The sequence below is a fragment of the Lonchura striata genome, chromosome 14, assembly GCF_050655825.1.
Source record: "Lonchura striata isolate lonStrDom1 chromosome 14, ASM5065582v1, whole genome shotgun sequence".
NCBI lineage: Eukaryota > Metazoa > Chordata > Aves > Passeriformes > Estrildidae > Lonchura > Lonchura striata.
In genome coordinates, this window is record NC_140716.1 from 885425 (window position 1) to 903078 (window position 17654).

Below are 17654 nucleotides of genomic sequence, written 5' to 3' on the forward strand. Positions count from 1 at the left end.
CAAATAGGAACTCAAATTATACTTATTTTTTCCTAGAATGCCTGGTACAAGAGAACAAGGGTACACGGGAAGGCACATGATGTGCCAGCTGCTGCACAAACAGATAAACTTTCCACTTAGCAACCTCTCACTGCCAACCTCCTCTTCCCTCCTCTAGTAACACCAGCTGGATCAAACCAGGCAGGTCAGAACCCCTGAAACCCACAGGAATACCACACGTGCATTTTAAACTGTGATATTTTGGCACTTAAATGCTGCTGGTACCAGAAACATGGTTGTTAGCATATTTTTCATCACTTTAATTCCCAATCCTGAACAGGAAAACCCCCAGCTCCACGAACTTCCTCGGAAGGTTCTTGTAATTTTACATGAACACTGGGAGCTGCTTCAGCTGGTACAACAGAAATTTCTTCCTCGCTAAAACAACAGTTTGGAGCTGTCCAAATTACACTTAAAACCAAGAAATGCCATCCCTTCCCATCCCCAGCACTTAACCAGCTTCTTTTCTGAAAGAGGCACATAATTCTGAATTATTTAGAGATCCTATACTCTTGTATTTTATCTTCAGCTCATGCACAGAATAAATTATTCAAGACATTAACGTGATGGAAACTTGGAAACTAATGAAACATTAATTTGCATCCCGAACACAAGGAGGCAAAACTGGTGAAACAAGGCAAGAGTCATGTGCAACACAAGCTTCGTATTTGTTCCTATAGAAACTGTAGCAAAAAGTTCTGTATTTGCATCTCATGATGTCTTTTCTTGCAGTTTATGTTTCTCTGACAACTCTGAATTCCTGATGAACTTTATAAAACACCCTTTAAATAATAACATAATTAAGGTGGAACTTAACACTTCCATCAGTGAATGTTAAGCCTCAAAGTGGACAAAAAAATAATAACAATAAAAAAAATTAAATTACTCTGTCCTTCAGAAGAAATATATTGCCATTTCAAGTGAAGATTCCCACTGGCCAGCCTCCCAAGCAGAATTCCTGCCCTCCTGGCTCATGCTGTTTTTAGCCATTTGCTTGTGCAGCCTCTGCCCTGATGTGATGCCAGTGCAGCCCAAGCACACGGGTCAAATGGGCACTCCAAGTGCTCATTATTATTATACAGCAAAGTATTCTACCATTTTCCTTCTTTGCTGCCTTTTCAGACATGTTTTATCACTTCAGAATAAACCCACACATTTTCATAATCCTTTAAATCTGGTCTATTATCCTGGAAGCCTTATGGAAGGAGTGTATAGAAGAAAACCAACCCTTAGCCTGTATTCAAACACAATTCCATGCACTGCTTCAAAAATGGCATGCTAAAAAAATAAATGAAGAATATTTATTAATTATAATAGCATTCAAGCAATTTTATTTCATGTGTTTAATTTTAAATTGCTGTCCTGTGCCCAGAGGGAAATCTGAACTCCCCGTGGATTTCAGGGTGGGATCCCTGCTCAGCCAGATGCAGCTCAGAGGATGGTGGGACACACACACACACAGCAGCTCCAGGGATGCTGCCCAGACTCCTGCAGCTCCCTCTGCCTCCAGCAATGTTTCCCAAAGCCATCCCTCCATCCTGCCCAGGCAGGGTAGGACAACTTCCAACTCCCCACGCAGCAGCCTGGCTGCCCTGGCTCCCTCCGACCCTGCAAACCCAACCCTCCATGCAGGTATTTGCCCACTTCAGCACGCCCACCAGAGTACACAGTGCCCCTGGCAGAGCCAGGCCAGCTCTGTGTCTCTCCGAGAGCTGGCAGTGGTGCTGCAGAGCACCAGGCAGTGCTGCTGCCCCAGCTCACCCGCTCTGTCCCCACCCCGGGAAGCGCAGCTCCGTCCCAGCACTGTGCCCCTGCCAGCCCCTGCCGCCGAGCCCCACCAGCTTCAGGCACTCTGGGACTTTTCCAGCAGGAATTCCCTCTGCTAAGCAGGGCTCTGAGGCTCCCGAGTGTGTGCCACTGCCCCAGGTTAGGTGAAACCAGCCCTCCCAGGACGCAGGGCTCCAGCAAACACTCTCCACGGCCACTGCAGCAACCACTGTGCACTTCCCAGCCAACAGGCGATGAGCTACACCTCAAGAGAAAGTGAAAAGAATCCCTTTTTTCCCCTTTTTAGAAGCTGGGTGGGATGAGGATCCATACAAACCCCACAAACCCCACAAACAGTCAGAAAACCACAGTGCTCCCACCTGCCATGAATATTTAAATCACAGCTTTTGGGTATTGGCCTCCTGATCATTTTGCAGGGTGAGGCCTCCACATGCAGGAGTTAAAACTGGACATATTAATTACTTGTCCATCACGTGTTCCCAGTCCCAGCTGACTTAGAATATTTGTAAATTAAACTTCAAACAGATCCATCATATACTCAGTTATTCTGAATGAAGCAAAAAAAGGGGAAGGGAAAAAGCACACAAGGGAGGAACTTCAGGTATTATGCTGCCTATGCCTGATGCTCTGTAAGTAAATAAGAATGGAAAACAAAAAGATCAGCAACTCCAATCCCTGGATATACCCTTTGCTGTTACTCTTCTAGACTTTTGTGGTCACTTTGAAAAAGTGCAGCTGAAGTCTCAAGGGTCTCGTCTGTCACTTTTGGGAGGAGATTTCAGGTGAAACATTTGATTCAACATATTTAAAACCTCAGAAATAATACACAGAGTAAAACTAACTGTAAAGTAACTTACCTTTGATTTTTTGTTCAATGGCCTAGAACAAGAAAAAAGAAGTGTCAGTGATTTGTGCAGATAAGAGAGAAACCACATGTACACACACCACTTCATAAAGCAACATTAGCTTTTGACTTTCCTCTTTCTAAATGGTTTCAAGTTATTTAATTATCTACTTCAGAAGCCTCTCTCTAACCAACCCAGGCCTATTATTCCTTATGTTTAAAAAGCTGTTTAAATGTTACTGAAGACAAAATTAATTTGAAAGATAACTACATGAAACAGACCAAATTAAACTTGCAAATTAAGATGTTTTAAGTGAGTTAAAAACTGTGCCTGGAAGCAAAGAGCTGCCGCCACTTTTATTGCAGAACAGGGCAGGGAAGGGGGAGTGACCTGGAAAAGAACAAGAGAGCAAATGCCAAAGCTTCAAGTCTTTCATTTGCAAGATTCAGTGGGTTACACCTGTAATATGGCCAAGATGAGAGGGCTATTTGAATAAAAGTTTATCACAGGATAAAATGGGAGAGAAACATTTCTTGTATGGAAGTGCACTCAGAGGTGTGGTTTTAACTGTACACCACCGTGAGGCTGGGCTCAGGAAGGGCCTCCCAAAAGCACCAGCTCCTCCTCTGAGCTCCAGGGCTGCTCCCCCTCTTCCCCAGGTCCCAAGAAAGGCACTGCCCATGGGACCACGACTCCTCACTGCTTTTTGTTCACCAAACACGGTCAGAACACCTCCTTGGAAGCCTTGGGTGGCTCGGTGCCCTCAGAAGCCCGGGGTTGTGTCCCTGCACAAAAAGGCCACTGGATGCACAGAACGCTGCTCAGCACCAGCACAGCCCTTGCACAGTGTCCCCCTGGCACTGCTGCTGTCCCTGCACGCCTCCCCTCAGTGCCAGCCACCGAACCAGCTGGGCACCGAGCCCGGGCACCGCTCTGTCCTTCCCATGGGTGTGCGGTGCCTCCCTGGCTCCTGCCTGCTGTGCAGGCTCACAGCTTCCTCTGCAGAGCCTGTGTCCTGCCCGGCAGGACCAGCCCACCAGCCTGCCTCCTGGCCGTGGAGAATGAGAGCTCAGAACTTTCCTGAGCCTGTTTGCTGACCGAGATGGCCTACGGCACCCGAAGAGATGTGGAGAGCAGGGGCACAGCCGGGGCTCCTGGCTGCCTCCTGTGCCAAGGTGCCCAAGAGAACACCGTGAACGTGTCAGGCTGGGCTCCTGCACACTCCAGCAGGGCCTGGGGGTTTGCTGGCAAAGCTGTGGCTGTAAATCTAACCAGTCTGTTCCTGGAGCCATACCCAGCACCAGGCAATGCAACAGAACTGCTGAGCAGCTCCACTCTGCTCCTACCCACATGGACACGTCTAAAAACTCCATTTACCAGCCCCTCTCAAGGACAGGGTCAATATTTACAATCAATGGCCATGATGAGGATCTTGTCAGTAAACGGGAATTCTGAAGTATTTACAAGCATTTCTGTGACATTTCCATTCCTAAACATCTTTGCTGTCAGTATTTTCTTTTTTATGAAATTTTTATTACCTACTACAAATTCTTATGGCATGTTTCCATACTGAAGAATAAGAAGATATATTAAAATAAGGATGCAGCTGAAAGCCACTGCCTTAAAATAGCACTTTTATTCTACTAGCAAATTGAGGTGCTTCAAACCTGAGACTGCCTCAGCTGACCATGAAAAGGAAGGGTCAACCCAGATGAAAATTTAGTTTTGTAAGAAACTACACAGAGCTAATTACAATGTTCAATATGTCAGTTACCTCTACATAACTGACAGCACAGCTAAATTTAAAACATTAAATTAATAAGAAAGCACTTGTTTTTACTAGTGATGAAACAAGTCACGTCTAAGCACAGGGGTTTATTCTCAGTGCTCCACATACCTTTTTTTGAGCAGCTTCCTTCTTCTTCTTGTCTTCTTTTCTCTTTTTCCTTTCTTCCATCAACTGTTCTTCCTCTTCTTGCACTAAATCCCTGAACCACACAGTTTGTAATTAACTCTCCCAAAATACAATCTGTACACACTTAGATTAACTTTAGAACAATTATTTCACAGTGACATAAAGGAACTGGGGAATTCTGCTTCTAATTGGATCCTATTTCTACAGGGACTGTCAGGGCGAGCCACCAGCGACAGGACTCCAAGTGCAGGTGTGGTGTCAAGCCACATGCAAGGAGTTCTGTCTTCCAGTGCTTTCAATGAAGACCTAGACTGGAGTTTGGCTCAAAAGCCAGCAAATTCAGATGTTACTGAATCTCTCCCTGAACTGCTGTGTCTGAGCCTGGAGTGTTCCTGCACGCAACCTGAGCCACACACAGCCTGTGCTCCTGCATCCCCGAGCACCTCTGGCAGGAAACGCCCCGGTGCGGGCAGGGGCACAGCACAGCTGGCACAGCTGGGCCACACCACAGCTGGCACAGCTGGGCCATTTCAGAGCTCCCGAACCGAGAAACAAAACCGTAACTTGCCAAAAGTGAAACCAAAACTGGGAAGGGTAATTAAGGACACTTGCTACACAGTGTTTCTGCTCAAAGCCAGGCCGAGCAGGAGCAGCACTGTCCAGCTCACGCTGCTTCAAAACACATTTCCAAAATCTTTTGGAGAAAAAGAACTAACAATGCCAGTATGGGGCAGTGACTGCCTGGAAACACTGAGCTGGCTGTTTTAACCCCAAACCACCCATAAACCTCCAGTTTTAAATAAGATAGTTTGGTAGTCTGTCAGGAGCAATGCAAATTGAATGTATTAAACCACAAGATAGCCCACAGGTACTAAAACTTTCATTGCTTTTCTCGATATATAAACAACCAGTTAATTCTACTTTTAACTCAGCTCAAGTCCCTTTCAAAGCGAGTGCAGGCATCAGCTTCCACTGACCAAATTCTGGCTTTTAAGATTTTCTAATAACAGAAAGCAAGCATCAGTTACTTCTTTTAAGAAAGAAGGGCTTCTGATGTGCTAAGGTATGCAAAATAATCAGCCAAGAGTGCTATTTCTGAGACCCCACTGCGCACTGCCAGAGGAAGCACAACCCATCAAACACAACGTGGCTATTTTGCATTTTATCACAGCTTCATCAGCTGCCTGCAAGATCCACCCAGGATGGGCTCGCTGCAAAAGCAGTCTTGCATTTACAATTATGTCTCAAAAAGGATTTCATGGACAGCTAAGAGGTCAGACAGCTAACTACAGAAACAATTCCAGCTGGGCAGTTCATTTAGAGCAATCCCTGCCCCTGTGCAAATCTGAGGCAATGATTAACCTGCAATGACATCCAGGCGTTACAAAGGTGACACTTCAGCCAGTTCTGCCCCTCGCTGGCACACCCTGAGCATTTGGAACCACAGGGATGTTGGTGATGCTGACCCTCAGTTTGGGTTAATTTGGGACAGTCCAGATTCCAACAGGCAATTTGAAGTGGAGAGCAGTACCAGGTCTGCAACCAGGGCAGAGGAAACAGCTCCCAGGGATCCCAGCTCCCTCCAGCTCAGGCACAGCTCCTTCCACTCAGAGCACAACCACTGGAACCCCACTCTTGGGGCTCAGTGCTGGGCTGGGTGCCCCGGCTGCCTCCGAGTTACAGCATCTGCAACAACCTCAGCAGAGTCCCAGGAGCTGAGGCAGCCCCCAGCGCTTGTTTTGTGTAACAAATTTCAGTCTGTCACATGCCAAAACAGCATTAACTGAAAAATCATTCTGCTTTTAGAAGAAAGCTGTAGCATATTCAACAGCAAGCAGAATGCAAAGTAGTGTTTTCACAGGCAAAAAAAAAAACAACTCATCAATCCTGCTACAGTTAAATCAAGACAATTACATTTCACTTTGGGAATACAGATGCTAACAGCTAACATACCAATATCTCTGGAATATTCTACCACAGCATCACTGGGTTTTTGTCACATAGGAACAACAGAACTCCTAAATTCTGACACTGTGTTCATTCAATTTTTATCTTTTCAAGACAAACATATTTTCGACTACAAAGCAAACTTAGGAGACATAAAATCTCCCTATGATTAGAATCAGAACTCTGTGTATTCCCTAGATAAATAACATCCACCTATAGTTCATTGTAGGTTTTTAAGAGTATTAATTACCATTATAACATCAAATCTCAGAGCAAAACTAACCCAACTGGTACAACTAAGCAGCAACAGCAAAGCCCTTCCTGACCCTGCCCTTCCCTAAAAACTTAACCCCTCAAGTAAGACAGGCCTATTCACCATCCTCATACACAAACCCGAGACAAAAATTCACATTTGCCTCCTAAGTCATCAGAGTGTCACACAGAACACCCGAATTTCCATTTCTGACAGCTGGAAGCACGAGTCTCCTTTATTCCTCCCAGCACAGGAACTCACGGCCCTCTCACCACAGCAAGTGATGGGATTGATGCTCTGACTCCAGCCTCTGCTAGAACACATAACGAGATCCATTCCTGATGCTGCTCCTGGAGGAACAGGAGTGGAACGTGGCATTTCCCATTTAGCACCCTGCATTCACAGCTCCCTGCTCCTGGGGATGCACCAGCAGCAGCTCCAGAGGAGCCACCGCAGGAGCCCGGGCTTGTGGCAGCACCAGAGCCAGAACTGAACAAGTTCTGCTGGGAGCTCCATCCATCCATCCATCCATCCATCCATCCATCCATCCATCCATCCATCCATCCATCATCCTATGTGCCCAAAGTCTCTACTGGGCTTCCCCACACCTGGGGGCTCCATCACTGACCTGTGTGAGTGTTTGCAGAGTGTTTGCAGCACACTGGTCCATCCACTGGCCGAGGAGAGGCACGGAGCATCCCGCTGGACAAGGGGAATGCACAGACAGGTCTCTGATTTCCCCTGCCACACGTGCACAGGCAATGCCCTCCTCCTCCTGGGTAAGTGGATTAGCTTGCTCAAGGTTAAATGGCCTCAGCAGAAATGCAAACCATATTTTTCAATTTAGATCGAGTGAAAATAAAACACCCGGCAATAGGAAATCCACATCGGAGACAGAACAAAGGCCTCCGGTTTCAACAGCTTAACTTGAAAGGTGCTTTATTTTCAAGTGAGGCAAAATGAAAACGGATCTTGATCTCAGGAGAGAATGCACATTTAATGGCTCTGAAGATGGGCAGGGAGAAGCTGCTGTTATCTGCATAAATTTAAGCAGACCGAGGGTCAGATAAATATTTACTGTTATTTATTTAACAGCAAATTTTTGTTCCAATTGTGTACCCAAGCACAATTCTTCTTTGTAAACAGAGGGAAAAAACCCAACAAACTACTAAAATGCTTTCCTCAATTAAGCTATTAAAAGACCCAAAACAAACAAAACCAACTTTTTAGTCTTCTAAGACAGGTTATCAAGACAGCACTAGGCATTTTATTTTTGTATGGCCTCATTTGTTATTTGGCTTCTGAAGTAGAAAAAGCTGTCATGCTCTAACTGCAAACACTTCAGGTAATATTTGCATCAAAACATGCTTCACTTATTACTTTAATTCTTGAAAAAAAGAGTGCTATTAATCTTTAATTTCTGAAGCTCCAGCTTAGCATTGTAAAAATACCTGGGCTGAAACACGCATAGTTAACCTTTATTCTTATGTTGCAGAAGAGCAAAATCAAGTTCATGCACATTTCCCCTGGCAGAAAGGCTGAGGATGAAGTAATTAATGTTTGTGCAGCTTTGCTATCTTTGCTGTTACAATTTATCAAAGTGCAACATGTTTTGCCATAATAAAATCCAAATTCTATCACCACACTGAGGAAATGATGGCTGCAAGAATCCTGAGCGCCCATCACTGGAGGGATGAACAGAGGTGTGGAGCAAACACACAAGTAAGAATTAGAAGTGATTATACACAGCAGCTTCTGAAACCAAGGTAAAATTTCCAGTGATGGACATATTAATTTTTTTAAAAATAAAGAAATAAATCCTTTCTACCATTAGCTCTTCTTCTAGTCATAAATTATAAAACATTCTTCTAGTTATAAATTAACTTGCAGTGCTACAGGTGGAACACTGCCAGGTAGCTACAGGTAAGTATCAGGGATTGAAAGATCTTTAACAATTCTGCAAAGACAGCACCACGTGTTCAACCACCAGCTGATCTTCTACATAGACTTTCAAATGTTGCTGAGACTGATAAATCCTCTGTATTCTGACCTACAAGTTCCTTCACCTCTCAGTTTTGTGAAATGACGTCATTACATAAAATTGCCACTGAAAGTGGCTGTAGAGTTCTGTAGAAACCAACAGCTAGCTTTCCTACCCACCAGCATTCTACAAAAATCAATTATAAAATGTGTATTTTGATTAAAATGGGATCCTACAATTCCTTTATGGATGCCATCCACAAACCAGCACACTACACCAAATGAACACTTGCAGTTTATGCAATAGACACCAGTGCTTTGAAGTTAACAAAATAATCCCAACAGCCCCTGCCAGTGCCTCAGATGGAAAGGCTCTGGCACCTGAACCCACCCAGCGTGTTCCTGGGAGCACTGAGAGCCTCAGGCAGTGAGAACAAAACAAACCCACTCATTTCCAGACGTGTGTGTGTGTTCTTTCCAGCTATTAACAGAGAGGAGAGGTGCTGCCAAGCTAAAAACTGGCAAAAAATACTTCATTGAATAATTAATTAGAAAATGTGTATCAGCTACTTTCTTTTTTGCTGTTAAATACCTCAGGTCTTTAAATTTCCACCCTAAAAGTGAAGCGACGGGATTCTACCTACCATGTCTGCCACTGCCCATCACCTGCAACCCACCCAGCTCTCCCACTTCCCTAATACAGAAACTGGCTCATCAGGATGATGCTCCCAAATGCAAGGACTACAAATGGACCCTAATTCTGGATGATTTGTGCTAGTTTTGCCCTCGAGTTTCACCCAAGATGTTCGCTGCTACACAAGCAGACAAAAGACTGATCTCTTTCCCAAGAAGTTTATCATCCAACTACACAGGACTCCAGCAGCAGCCATAAACAATCCCTATCTTCCTGTAACAAATGAGGAACCAGGAAGGCAGATTAAACTGCTCCTCCACAATCAACAGCTCAAGCCCAGCACCAAGGCTGCCCCTGTGCAGGCTGCTGCAGTGCTGCTGCTGCAGAGGCAGCACAGCCTGCACGGGGGCTGCTGTGAGCCTGAAACACCACAGGGACCCCATGGGGACACCGGGCAACCCTGCCCAGCCTCCAAAGCGTCTGTGCAGGAGAAAGGGGGGTGTCATTTTACCCACGTGTCTGTAAAGGTTTTGAAAGCATGAACAGAATGTTTTCTCTGCAGTGACCTCTTCCCATTTCACAGCAGATATCCGTCCACAAGAAGTTTATCAGGAAGGAGACCCACCCCCAGAAACCCAACAGAAAATCAAATGCTTACACATCAACAGAAACAACTACATTTCTCCCTGGTTTATATGTCTCTATCACTGGGCCAGCTCTATGTTTTCCCTGCAGCAGATAAGAAAAATATCACAGAAATACGGCGGTTATTGTTACATGAAAGTGAAAAAATCAATTGTACAGCAGTAACTTTACATGGATGAAAGCTAGAGGTGAGAAGCTTGCTCTCCCAAAACATGGCCAGTCTGCAACCAAGGTGGGCAGAAGCACACGAGAATGGAAGCAATGGAGACTCTTCCCCATGGTTTGCATGCTTGTGAAGCAACACTCAAACCCATAGGTTTGGGAACATGATTGCCAACGTATTTCAGATATTTACCTTCTCTCAGTTCCACATAAATGAGGCAGGAAAGCCCTGTTTACCAAACAGAATTGAAAAGTTATTGCTTAAATCAGAAGAACTAAATGGTGATTTTCAGCAGTCCTGATTTTAACCAAATTTAACTCTTAGATTTCCCCAGCTAACAGCAGACAGCTCTTGCTGTGGCTGACCAGGCGACGTTTGCTTTGTAACACAATGCCACAACAGAGTGTGCAATGGATTTGTTTGAATCAGTGTCCCGAGTCATGCACCACGCTTATTTTTGAGCCCAGGAATATTTGCATTGCACCAGGCATGTATGAATTTTAGAGAGAACAGAGACCAAATGAGGACACTTTTCCAAAAGGCCAGACAAGCCAGATGCTAATCCTGAGTGTAAAACAGGAATCACTCCAATGGGATAAGCAAGCTGCACTGAAAGCTGTCATACTTTTCCTATCACAAACCCACAGTCTAGGCCAATATTCCCAGTAAGATTAAAAAGTGTATTTGCTACCCGTTAATTTATAAGCATAAACTCCAGAAGTGACTTCAGAACACACACAAAACAAAGCCAACACCCCGTGGAGTTCACAGTCTACATCCACTGTGAAATTTGAGATGAACATAAACTCTAGCACAGGTCTATGTACCTTCTCAGGAGAGGATATCTGCTCTTTTACAGTTCAACTAGATCACTGTAAATTTAATAAGACAGTAAATAATGACATTGGAGGAAGAACGAGGGCTATCTGCTGAGCTCTACCCCAGTAAAACAATTAATCAGGTCTACCCAGCGCAGGCATGCCATGGTTTATCAGCTGTGTGCTCACACAACGAGAGCTCCCTGGCTAAACATAAACCAGCCAGGGCATTAATGTGAACTTCAAACCAGTTCTGAATCTTTTAATGAATAAAACATACTCCTCTGTGTCAGAAAGACATGGAGACCCGTTCCTTAGCAGAATTTACTCTGCTGAATTTTGGAAGTGCTGTAGTTTCCTTTCACTTCCTCTCACTCTCGGCACTGCTTGTCAGCATGACAAGATCTCTGCTAAGGTCACAAAAATGTGAAGATCTCCTGACTTACTACAACTGGCACCAAGTGGTGCTCTGAACTCAGCACTCTGTCACTCTGAATAACACAGCTCTGGCATCACTTCTGGCACTGCGACTGCAGCGAGCCCTGAACGCTGACGGGTTAACAGCACCGTGCCAGAGGTGCCCTAGAGACTCCCAGGTACCCCAGCTATTCCCTGTATTTCAACAGCAACGTGGGAAAAATCATTCACACCTAAGTGCATTACCAAGAAAACAGAAAAGGAAGACGCGCACTGAGAGCAGGGGGAGCAAAGCAGTTTTCACAGCACAATCACAGCTCAGCCTGGAAGCTGGAGGCTGCTTGGGCACAGGAAAGAAGGAAAAAAGCAGGGCACCAAACTGAGATTCTATCAGCTATACTCAGGTTCAGGCACATCTCAAATGGCCCCAGTGGAAATCCCTTTAACAGAGCACTAGCAAAAGGCCTTTAAAGGTCTAACTGAAAAAGAACCCAAAAAGGAAGCAGGACAGAGGCTGAAAACACAGAATCTAACCGATAGAGCAGTGTCACCTGACCAAAAGCAAACGGTGCAGAAGAAACAACTACTTAACCACAACAGCGCTACACCTCACGGCACAGAGTTCCTCCTCCAACGTGACTCTGAGCTCCCGAGCTAAGGAGTTAACTCCCGAGCCCTTTCTGTTAAGCTCTCACTCTAAAAACTACACGTAAACAGGAAATTCACCAGCCAACTCTTCATGGCAAAAGAGGCAGAGCCAGAAGTTATATGGCAACATAGATTTTATTCAAGGTCTTGCCTCCAAACAGTATTTGGCTGAAGTGTATAAAAGAACCCCAAACTCTTCATTCATTTTTCAGTTATTGTTAGGTACTACAATTTAGGGCAGAAAAGTTATTTTTCTCATCAAAAACCTCCTCTATGAAAGAAACTCTATTAAACATCTGAAGTTGTTAAACAAAAAAAAAAAAAACACAGGTAAAAAGGTGTTTAGTCTACAGAACTAACTAAACTTGCAGACATCTCCCCATGCAATAGAGAACGTTTTCAAATTCAGGGTTTTTTTTTTATCCTTACAATTAACAAGAGATTAAAGCTCCTGATAAAGCCCACAACTACTCCTAGCCCTAGGCCACCTTTCCATCTAAATTGTGGGAGGGAATTTAAATGAATCGCTTACCTGCTTAGTTTTCTTTCGACTTCTTTGGTAGCTTTAGCTTCCAATTCTCTGCAACAGAAAGTGGTATTGGTTTCCATGTCAACAGCAATGCAGCAGGAAAATAAAAGTGGCGTGGGTCAGGATGCACAGGGAGCTCCAGGTAGGGTCGGTAGGAGGGATGAGGATCGCCAGGGACAGGCGGTGGGTGTCCGCAGGGCGGGCAGGGGAGCGGGCAAGCCATGCCTCTGCCACCGCCGCGTGCCCAGGAGAATCCCTGTGCCCAGCCTGCCACCACCGTGTACCCCAGCAGCATTCCTGTGCCCAACCTGCTACCTGTGTGCCCAGCAGCAATCCCTATGCCCAACCTGCTACCTGCGTGCCCAGCAGCAATCCCTATGCCCAACCTGCTATCTCCCTGCCCATCCCTGCGCCCAACCTGCCACCGCCGTGTGCCCATCCCTGTGCCCAACCTGCCACCGGTGTGTGCCCATCCCTGTGCCAAACCTGCCACCGCCGTGTGCCCATCCCTGTGCCCAACCTGCCACCGGTGTGTGCCCATCCCTGTGCCCAACCTGCCACCGGTGTGTGCCCATCCCTGCGCCCAACCTGCCACCGCCGTGTGCCCATCCCTGTGCCCAACCTGCCACCGGTGTGTGCCCATCCCTGTGCCCAACCTGCCAGCGGTGTGTGCCCATCCCTGTGCCCAACCTGCCACCGGTGTGTGCCCATCCCTGTGCCCAACTTGCTATCTGCCTGCCCATCCCTGTACCCAACCTGCCACCGCCGTGTGCCCATCCCTGTGCCCACACCTGCCACCGCCGTGTGCCCATCCCTGTGCCCAACCTGCCACCGGTGTGTGCCCATCCCTGTGCCCATCCCTATGCCCAACCTGCCACCGGTGTGTGCCCATCCCTGTGCCCAACCTGCCACCGCCGTGTGCCCATCCCTGTGCCCAACCTGCCACCTGCGTGCCCATCCCTGCGCCCACCGCATCCCCAGCGCTGCGCGCTGCCCGCGCCCCACGCCCAGCCCGGCCGCCCTCCCTGCACCTCCCCGGCTCAAGGACTTGGAGGAAAACGATTCTGCTGCATCACTTCGGCCGCCAGCGCGCTCCGAGCGCGGCCCCGGGGCGCTCCGAGCCGCACCGTGCCGCACCGGGACGCTCCGAGCGCGGCCCCGGGGCGCTCCGAGCAGCTCCGCGCCGCACCGGCGGCCCCGGGCGCTGGCGGCCCCGCAGAGCGAGCCCCGCGCTGCGGAGGGCCCGGCCCGGGGAACGGGACACGCGCCCCGGGCGGCCCGTCGGGGCGGCCGCTCCGCGGGGAGCCCGACGCCGCCGCGGCGGCTCCGCGGGGCTGCCCCGCCGCCGGCCCGCCCCGCCCGGCCCGCGCGGCGCCGCCCGCCCGGTACCTCATGTATGTAAAGTGCTCGGAGTCCGTCCCGGAGGCGGCGGCGCGGGCCCGGCGCGGCCGGCGGCTCTAGGCGGGCTGAGCCCGGCGCTGCGGAGCGGGAGGGCCCGGCAGCTGCAGCCGCAGCTCCGCCGCCATTTCCTGCCGCCGCCGCCGCCCGCCCCGCGCGCAGGAAGCGAACCCGCCCCGGCCGCGCTTCCGGGGCGCCGCGGCGGGGAGCGGGAGCGGGGCGGAACGGGGAGCGGGGAGCGGGGGGGAGCGGGATGGGAACGGGGAGCGGGAGCGGGGCGGAACGGGGGAACGGGGAGCGGGGCGGAACGGGGAGCGGGGAGCGGGGGGGAGCGGGATGGGAACGGGGGAACGGGATGGGAACGGGGGAACGGGGGGGAGCGGGGAGCGGGGGAGCGGGATGGGAACGGGGGAACGGGGGGGAGCGGGGCGGAACGGGATGGGAACGGAGGAACGGGGGGAGCGGGATGGGAACGGGGAGCGGGAGCGGGGCGGAACGGGGGAACGGGGAGCGGGATGGGAACGGGATGGGAACGGGGAGCGGGGGGGAGCGGGATGGGAACGGGGGGGAGCGGGATGGGAACGGGGGAACGGGGGGGAGCGGGGCGGAACGGGATGGGAACGGGGAGCGGGAGCGGGGCGGAACGGGGGAACGGGATGGGAGCGGGGAGCGGGGGGGAGCGGGATGGGAACGGGGGGGAGCGGGATGGGAACGGGGGAGCGGGGGGGAGCGGGGCGGAACGGGATGGGAACGGGGGGGAGCGGGATGGGAACGGGGAGCGGGACACGGAACGGGAGCCCGGCACGGGGGGAGCGGGGCCGGGACCGGGGACACGGAAGAGGGAACGGGGGACCGGGACAGGAACGGGGCTCCCCGGCATGCAGGAGCGGGACCCCGAGCCCGGCCCGGGCCGCTCCTCGGCGCTGGAGCTCGGGAGCCGCGGGCCGGTCCCTCCGGGTCACAGTCACGGAATCAGCTCTTCCCTGCGGCAGGCTCTTCCCCAGGGGTGCTGGCACTGCCGGGCTCCCCAGGGCACGGGCACGGCCTGAGGCTGCCAGAGCTCCGGGGATGCCCAGGGTGGGGTTGGTGGGGTTGGTGGGGTGTCCTCTGCACAGCCAGGAGTTGGACTGGATGAGCCCTGCCGGTCCCTTCCAGCTCAGGAGATTCTGTTCTGTGGTCGAGGTTGGAAGAGACCTTTACGATCATCCAGTCCAGGCTTCCAGCGCTGCCACCATAACCCCTAAATCCCAAACCTGCATCACCCAGTGCCGGATCAGACACCTCCCAAACACTCCCAGGGATGGGGACTCCACCTCCTTCCTGGGCAGCCCCTTCCAAAGCCTGACCACCTGAAAAGTGGAAAAAAAATTTAATATCTAATCTGAACCTCCCGTGTCTCAGCTTAAGGCCGTGTCCTTTTGTCCTCCCTCTGCAGCATGCTGGAGGAGATGAGCCCCACTTCACTGCACCCTCCTGGCTGGGGACTTGTGGGGAGCGATGAGGTCCCACACACCAATGTAGTCTTTATTTATCCAGTCACACACAGGAATTCCAGGCACTGTCTCATCAAGCACCCTCAGCAGAACACAGTTGTTCCCCAAGCCATGCAGGACAGGGCACAGATGGACGTAACATCCATTTCCACGCATGTTCTCCCTGTGTGGAGAACACACAGCTCCCCCAGGGTACTGCTGCTGTGCCAGCTCTGTGCCGAGCTTGGGGCATCAATAACTGGTAGATAAAAGGAGTTAATGTCTAAACAACCACACAGACATTTCTCTAAACCTTCCACTGACTGTTGGGTTGAGGGAGCGAATAGAAATGTCCCCAGCACTGCCAAACTTCGTGAGAGGTTGATGTATGTGAACATGGAGTTTAATCCAAAACACAAAAATACTTCAAATACAGCAAATGAAGAGTGAGGAGTGTGTGAGCCACACTCTGTTACTGGACTAAGCTTCAGTAACAATATCACAGAAATCAGAAAAATCAAACCAGTCAAAGGACTGATAATGAATTGGAATTGAGAGCAGTAGTGGCAGGAACACACAAAACTGAGAGTGGACAAGAATTCCCAGTAAATGGTTCTGCATCTGACAAGCGCTTCCAGCCAAGGTCTTGTTGCCATGGGGAAGTTCTTGCTCTCTCCTAGACTCCAGCTGCACATTGGCACCAGCATTTTCCAGCCCAGTTTTTGGCCTTTACCGTTCTTACCAGTGCTGGTGAGAAAAGGAATGCTGCTTGACTCCTCTGTTGGACAAATGGACGCCCTGGGCACGTGAGCCATTGTCCCTGGCAATCTGCTGCAGCATCCACTGTCCTCCTGCCAGCATGAACCAAGCACGGCGCTCTTCAGCTGAAGAAGATCCTGCGGTGTTAGAGGCAAGGTTTGTGGCAATGCAGAGTGGCCAGTGAGTGCATTTTTGTCCTTGGAGGCTCAGCAACGCAGGGTGCATGGCTGTGAGCTAAACAGGCGCAGCCGTAAAGTGGCAGTTCAAAATCGGTTTCTCGGTGTCTCGTAATAACTTGTAAGTTAATTTGGTCTTGTTTATTTTTCTTCATACGAAAAAGTTTGGACTGTCATGTAATTGTGTGTAACTGAAAGCCATTATTTCCTGAAGTGTGACTCAGCTCTCTCTCCCTGTTCCATTCACAGCAGCCCTGTTTCATGTCTCTTTGGAGGCACTACACGTGGTGTAGGAGGGCTGCTGTTAAGTCTGTCCTCAGTTGGGAAGGCTGATGAATTCATTATGTACTCCTGTTATGTCAGTTTGTTAACTGTATTGTGCCACTGTCAATAAAATTCATAGTCAAGGTCTGCAGCTTTCTTTATTATTTTAGATTCTTCTCTAATGTTATTTATGCACGTGCTCCTAGCAACTAGGAGCACTGCTGCAGCAGTGGCTTTCTTTCTGCATGCAAGTGCTGCAGCTGTGTCTACACCATCAGCAAAGCCTCTGCAGGAACCAAGCCTCCATCACTTACCCCATCATCTCCTTGCATCGGCCTCGTGATCTTACCTCTCACCCTCACAAGTAGTACTTTGCTCAGCCGAGTTCTGACACATATGAAACTGGTGAATTCCTGGGTAGACTAGGGAAATTCAGGAATCCTCAAATAGGAAGAATGTTTTCTTCTAGAAGAAGCAGCGGATTGAGCTTCATCCATGCAGAAGCCCATCATCCAAAGCAGTGGTACTGGCTGCTGGCTGGAAGCAGCACTCGGGTGTTAACCGCTCCTGCTCTTAGCCCTAATATGTGCTGAGCACAGAGTTATTTGGGAGCTGGGGTTCTGGAGGACCTTCTCTCCTGCTTACTACACTTCTTTGGTTCGTTTGTCCCTTGGTGCTCTCTGAAGCTTGGACCTCTGGACTTCTTTGCCAAGGACCCAGATGCTGATTCTGGCAGCAAAGGGACGGCAAAACACCTCTGTGCTTAAAATGATGTTTGTAACCACCTGGCTTGGGAGCTGCTCTCAGCCTGAAGGGTAGATAAATCCTTAGCCCCCATCTGTGTAACGTCAGTGCTCCTCTTCCCCGTGGGATGCCTGCCCAGGACCCCTGTGCTCCGGGAGGGGAAGGGGCACTGGGCACTGTGTGCAGGGAGGAACCAGCTCGTGCCCTCCTCACCTGGCAC

At 49.5% G+C, this 17654-nt stretch overlaps 1 protein-coding gene across 13 annotated transcripts in view; it reads right to left on the reverse strand.

The window, feature by feature from the left end:
• TNRC6A (trinucleotide repeat containing adaptor 6A) overlaps positions 1 to 14169 on the reverse strand; it is a 43684-nt gene extending 29515 nt beyond the window's left edge. For 3 of the 13 annotated variants that reach the window (XM_085591961.1, XM_085591957.1, XM_085591960.1), the window contains exons 1-4: positions 12625 to 13742; positions 10402 to 10437; positions 4570 to 4660; positions 2685 to 2706 (exon numbers count right to left, since the gene is read on the reverse strand). In XM_085591961.1, coding sequence (XP_085448087.1) covers positions 2685 to 2706; positions 4570 to 4660; positions 10402 to 10437; positions 12625 to 12701 — 226 coding nt within the window. In that variant the 5' untranslated portion in view covers positions 12702 to 13742. Of the gene's footprint in view, positions 1 to 2684; positions 2707 to 4569; positions 4661 to 10401; positions 10438 to 12624; positions 13743 to 14010 lie in introns of those variants that run through there. The other 10 variants (XM_085591970.1, XM_085591964.1, XM_085591963.1 and 7 more) reach the window with 7 other exon arrangements.
• Positions 14170 to 17654: the final 3485 nt, after the last annotated feature.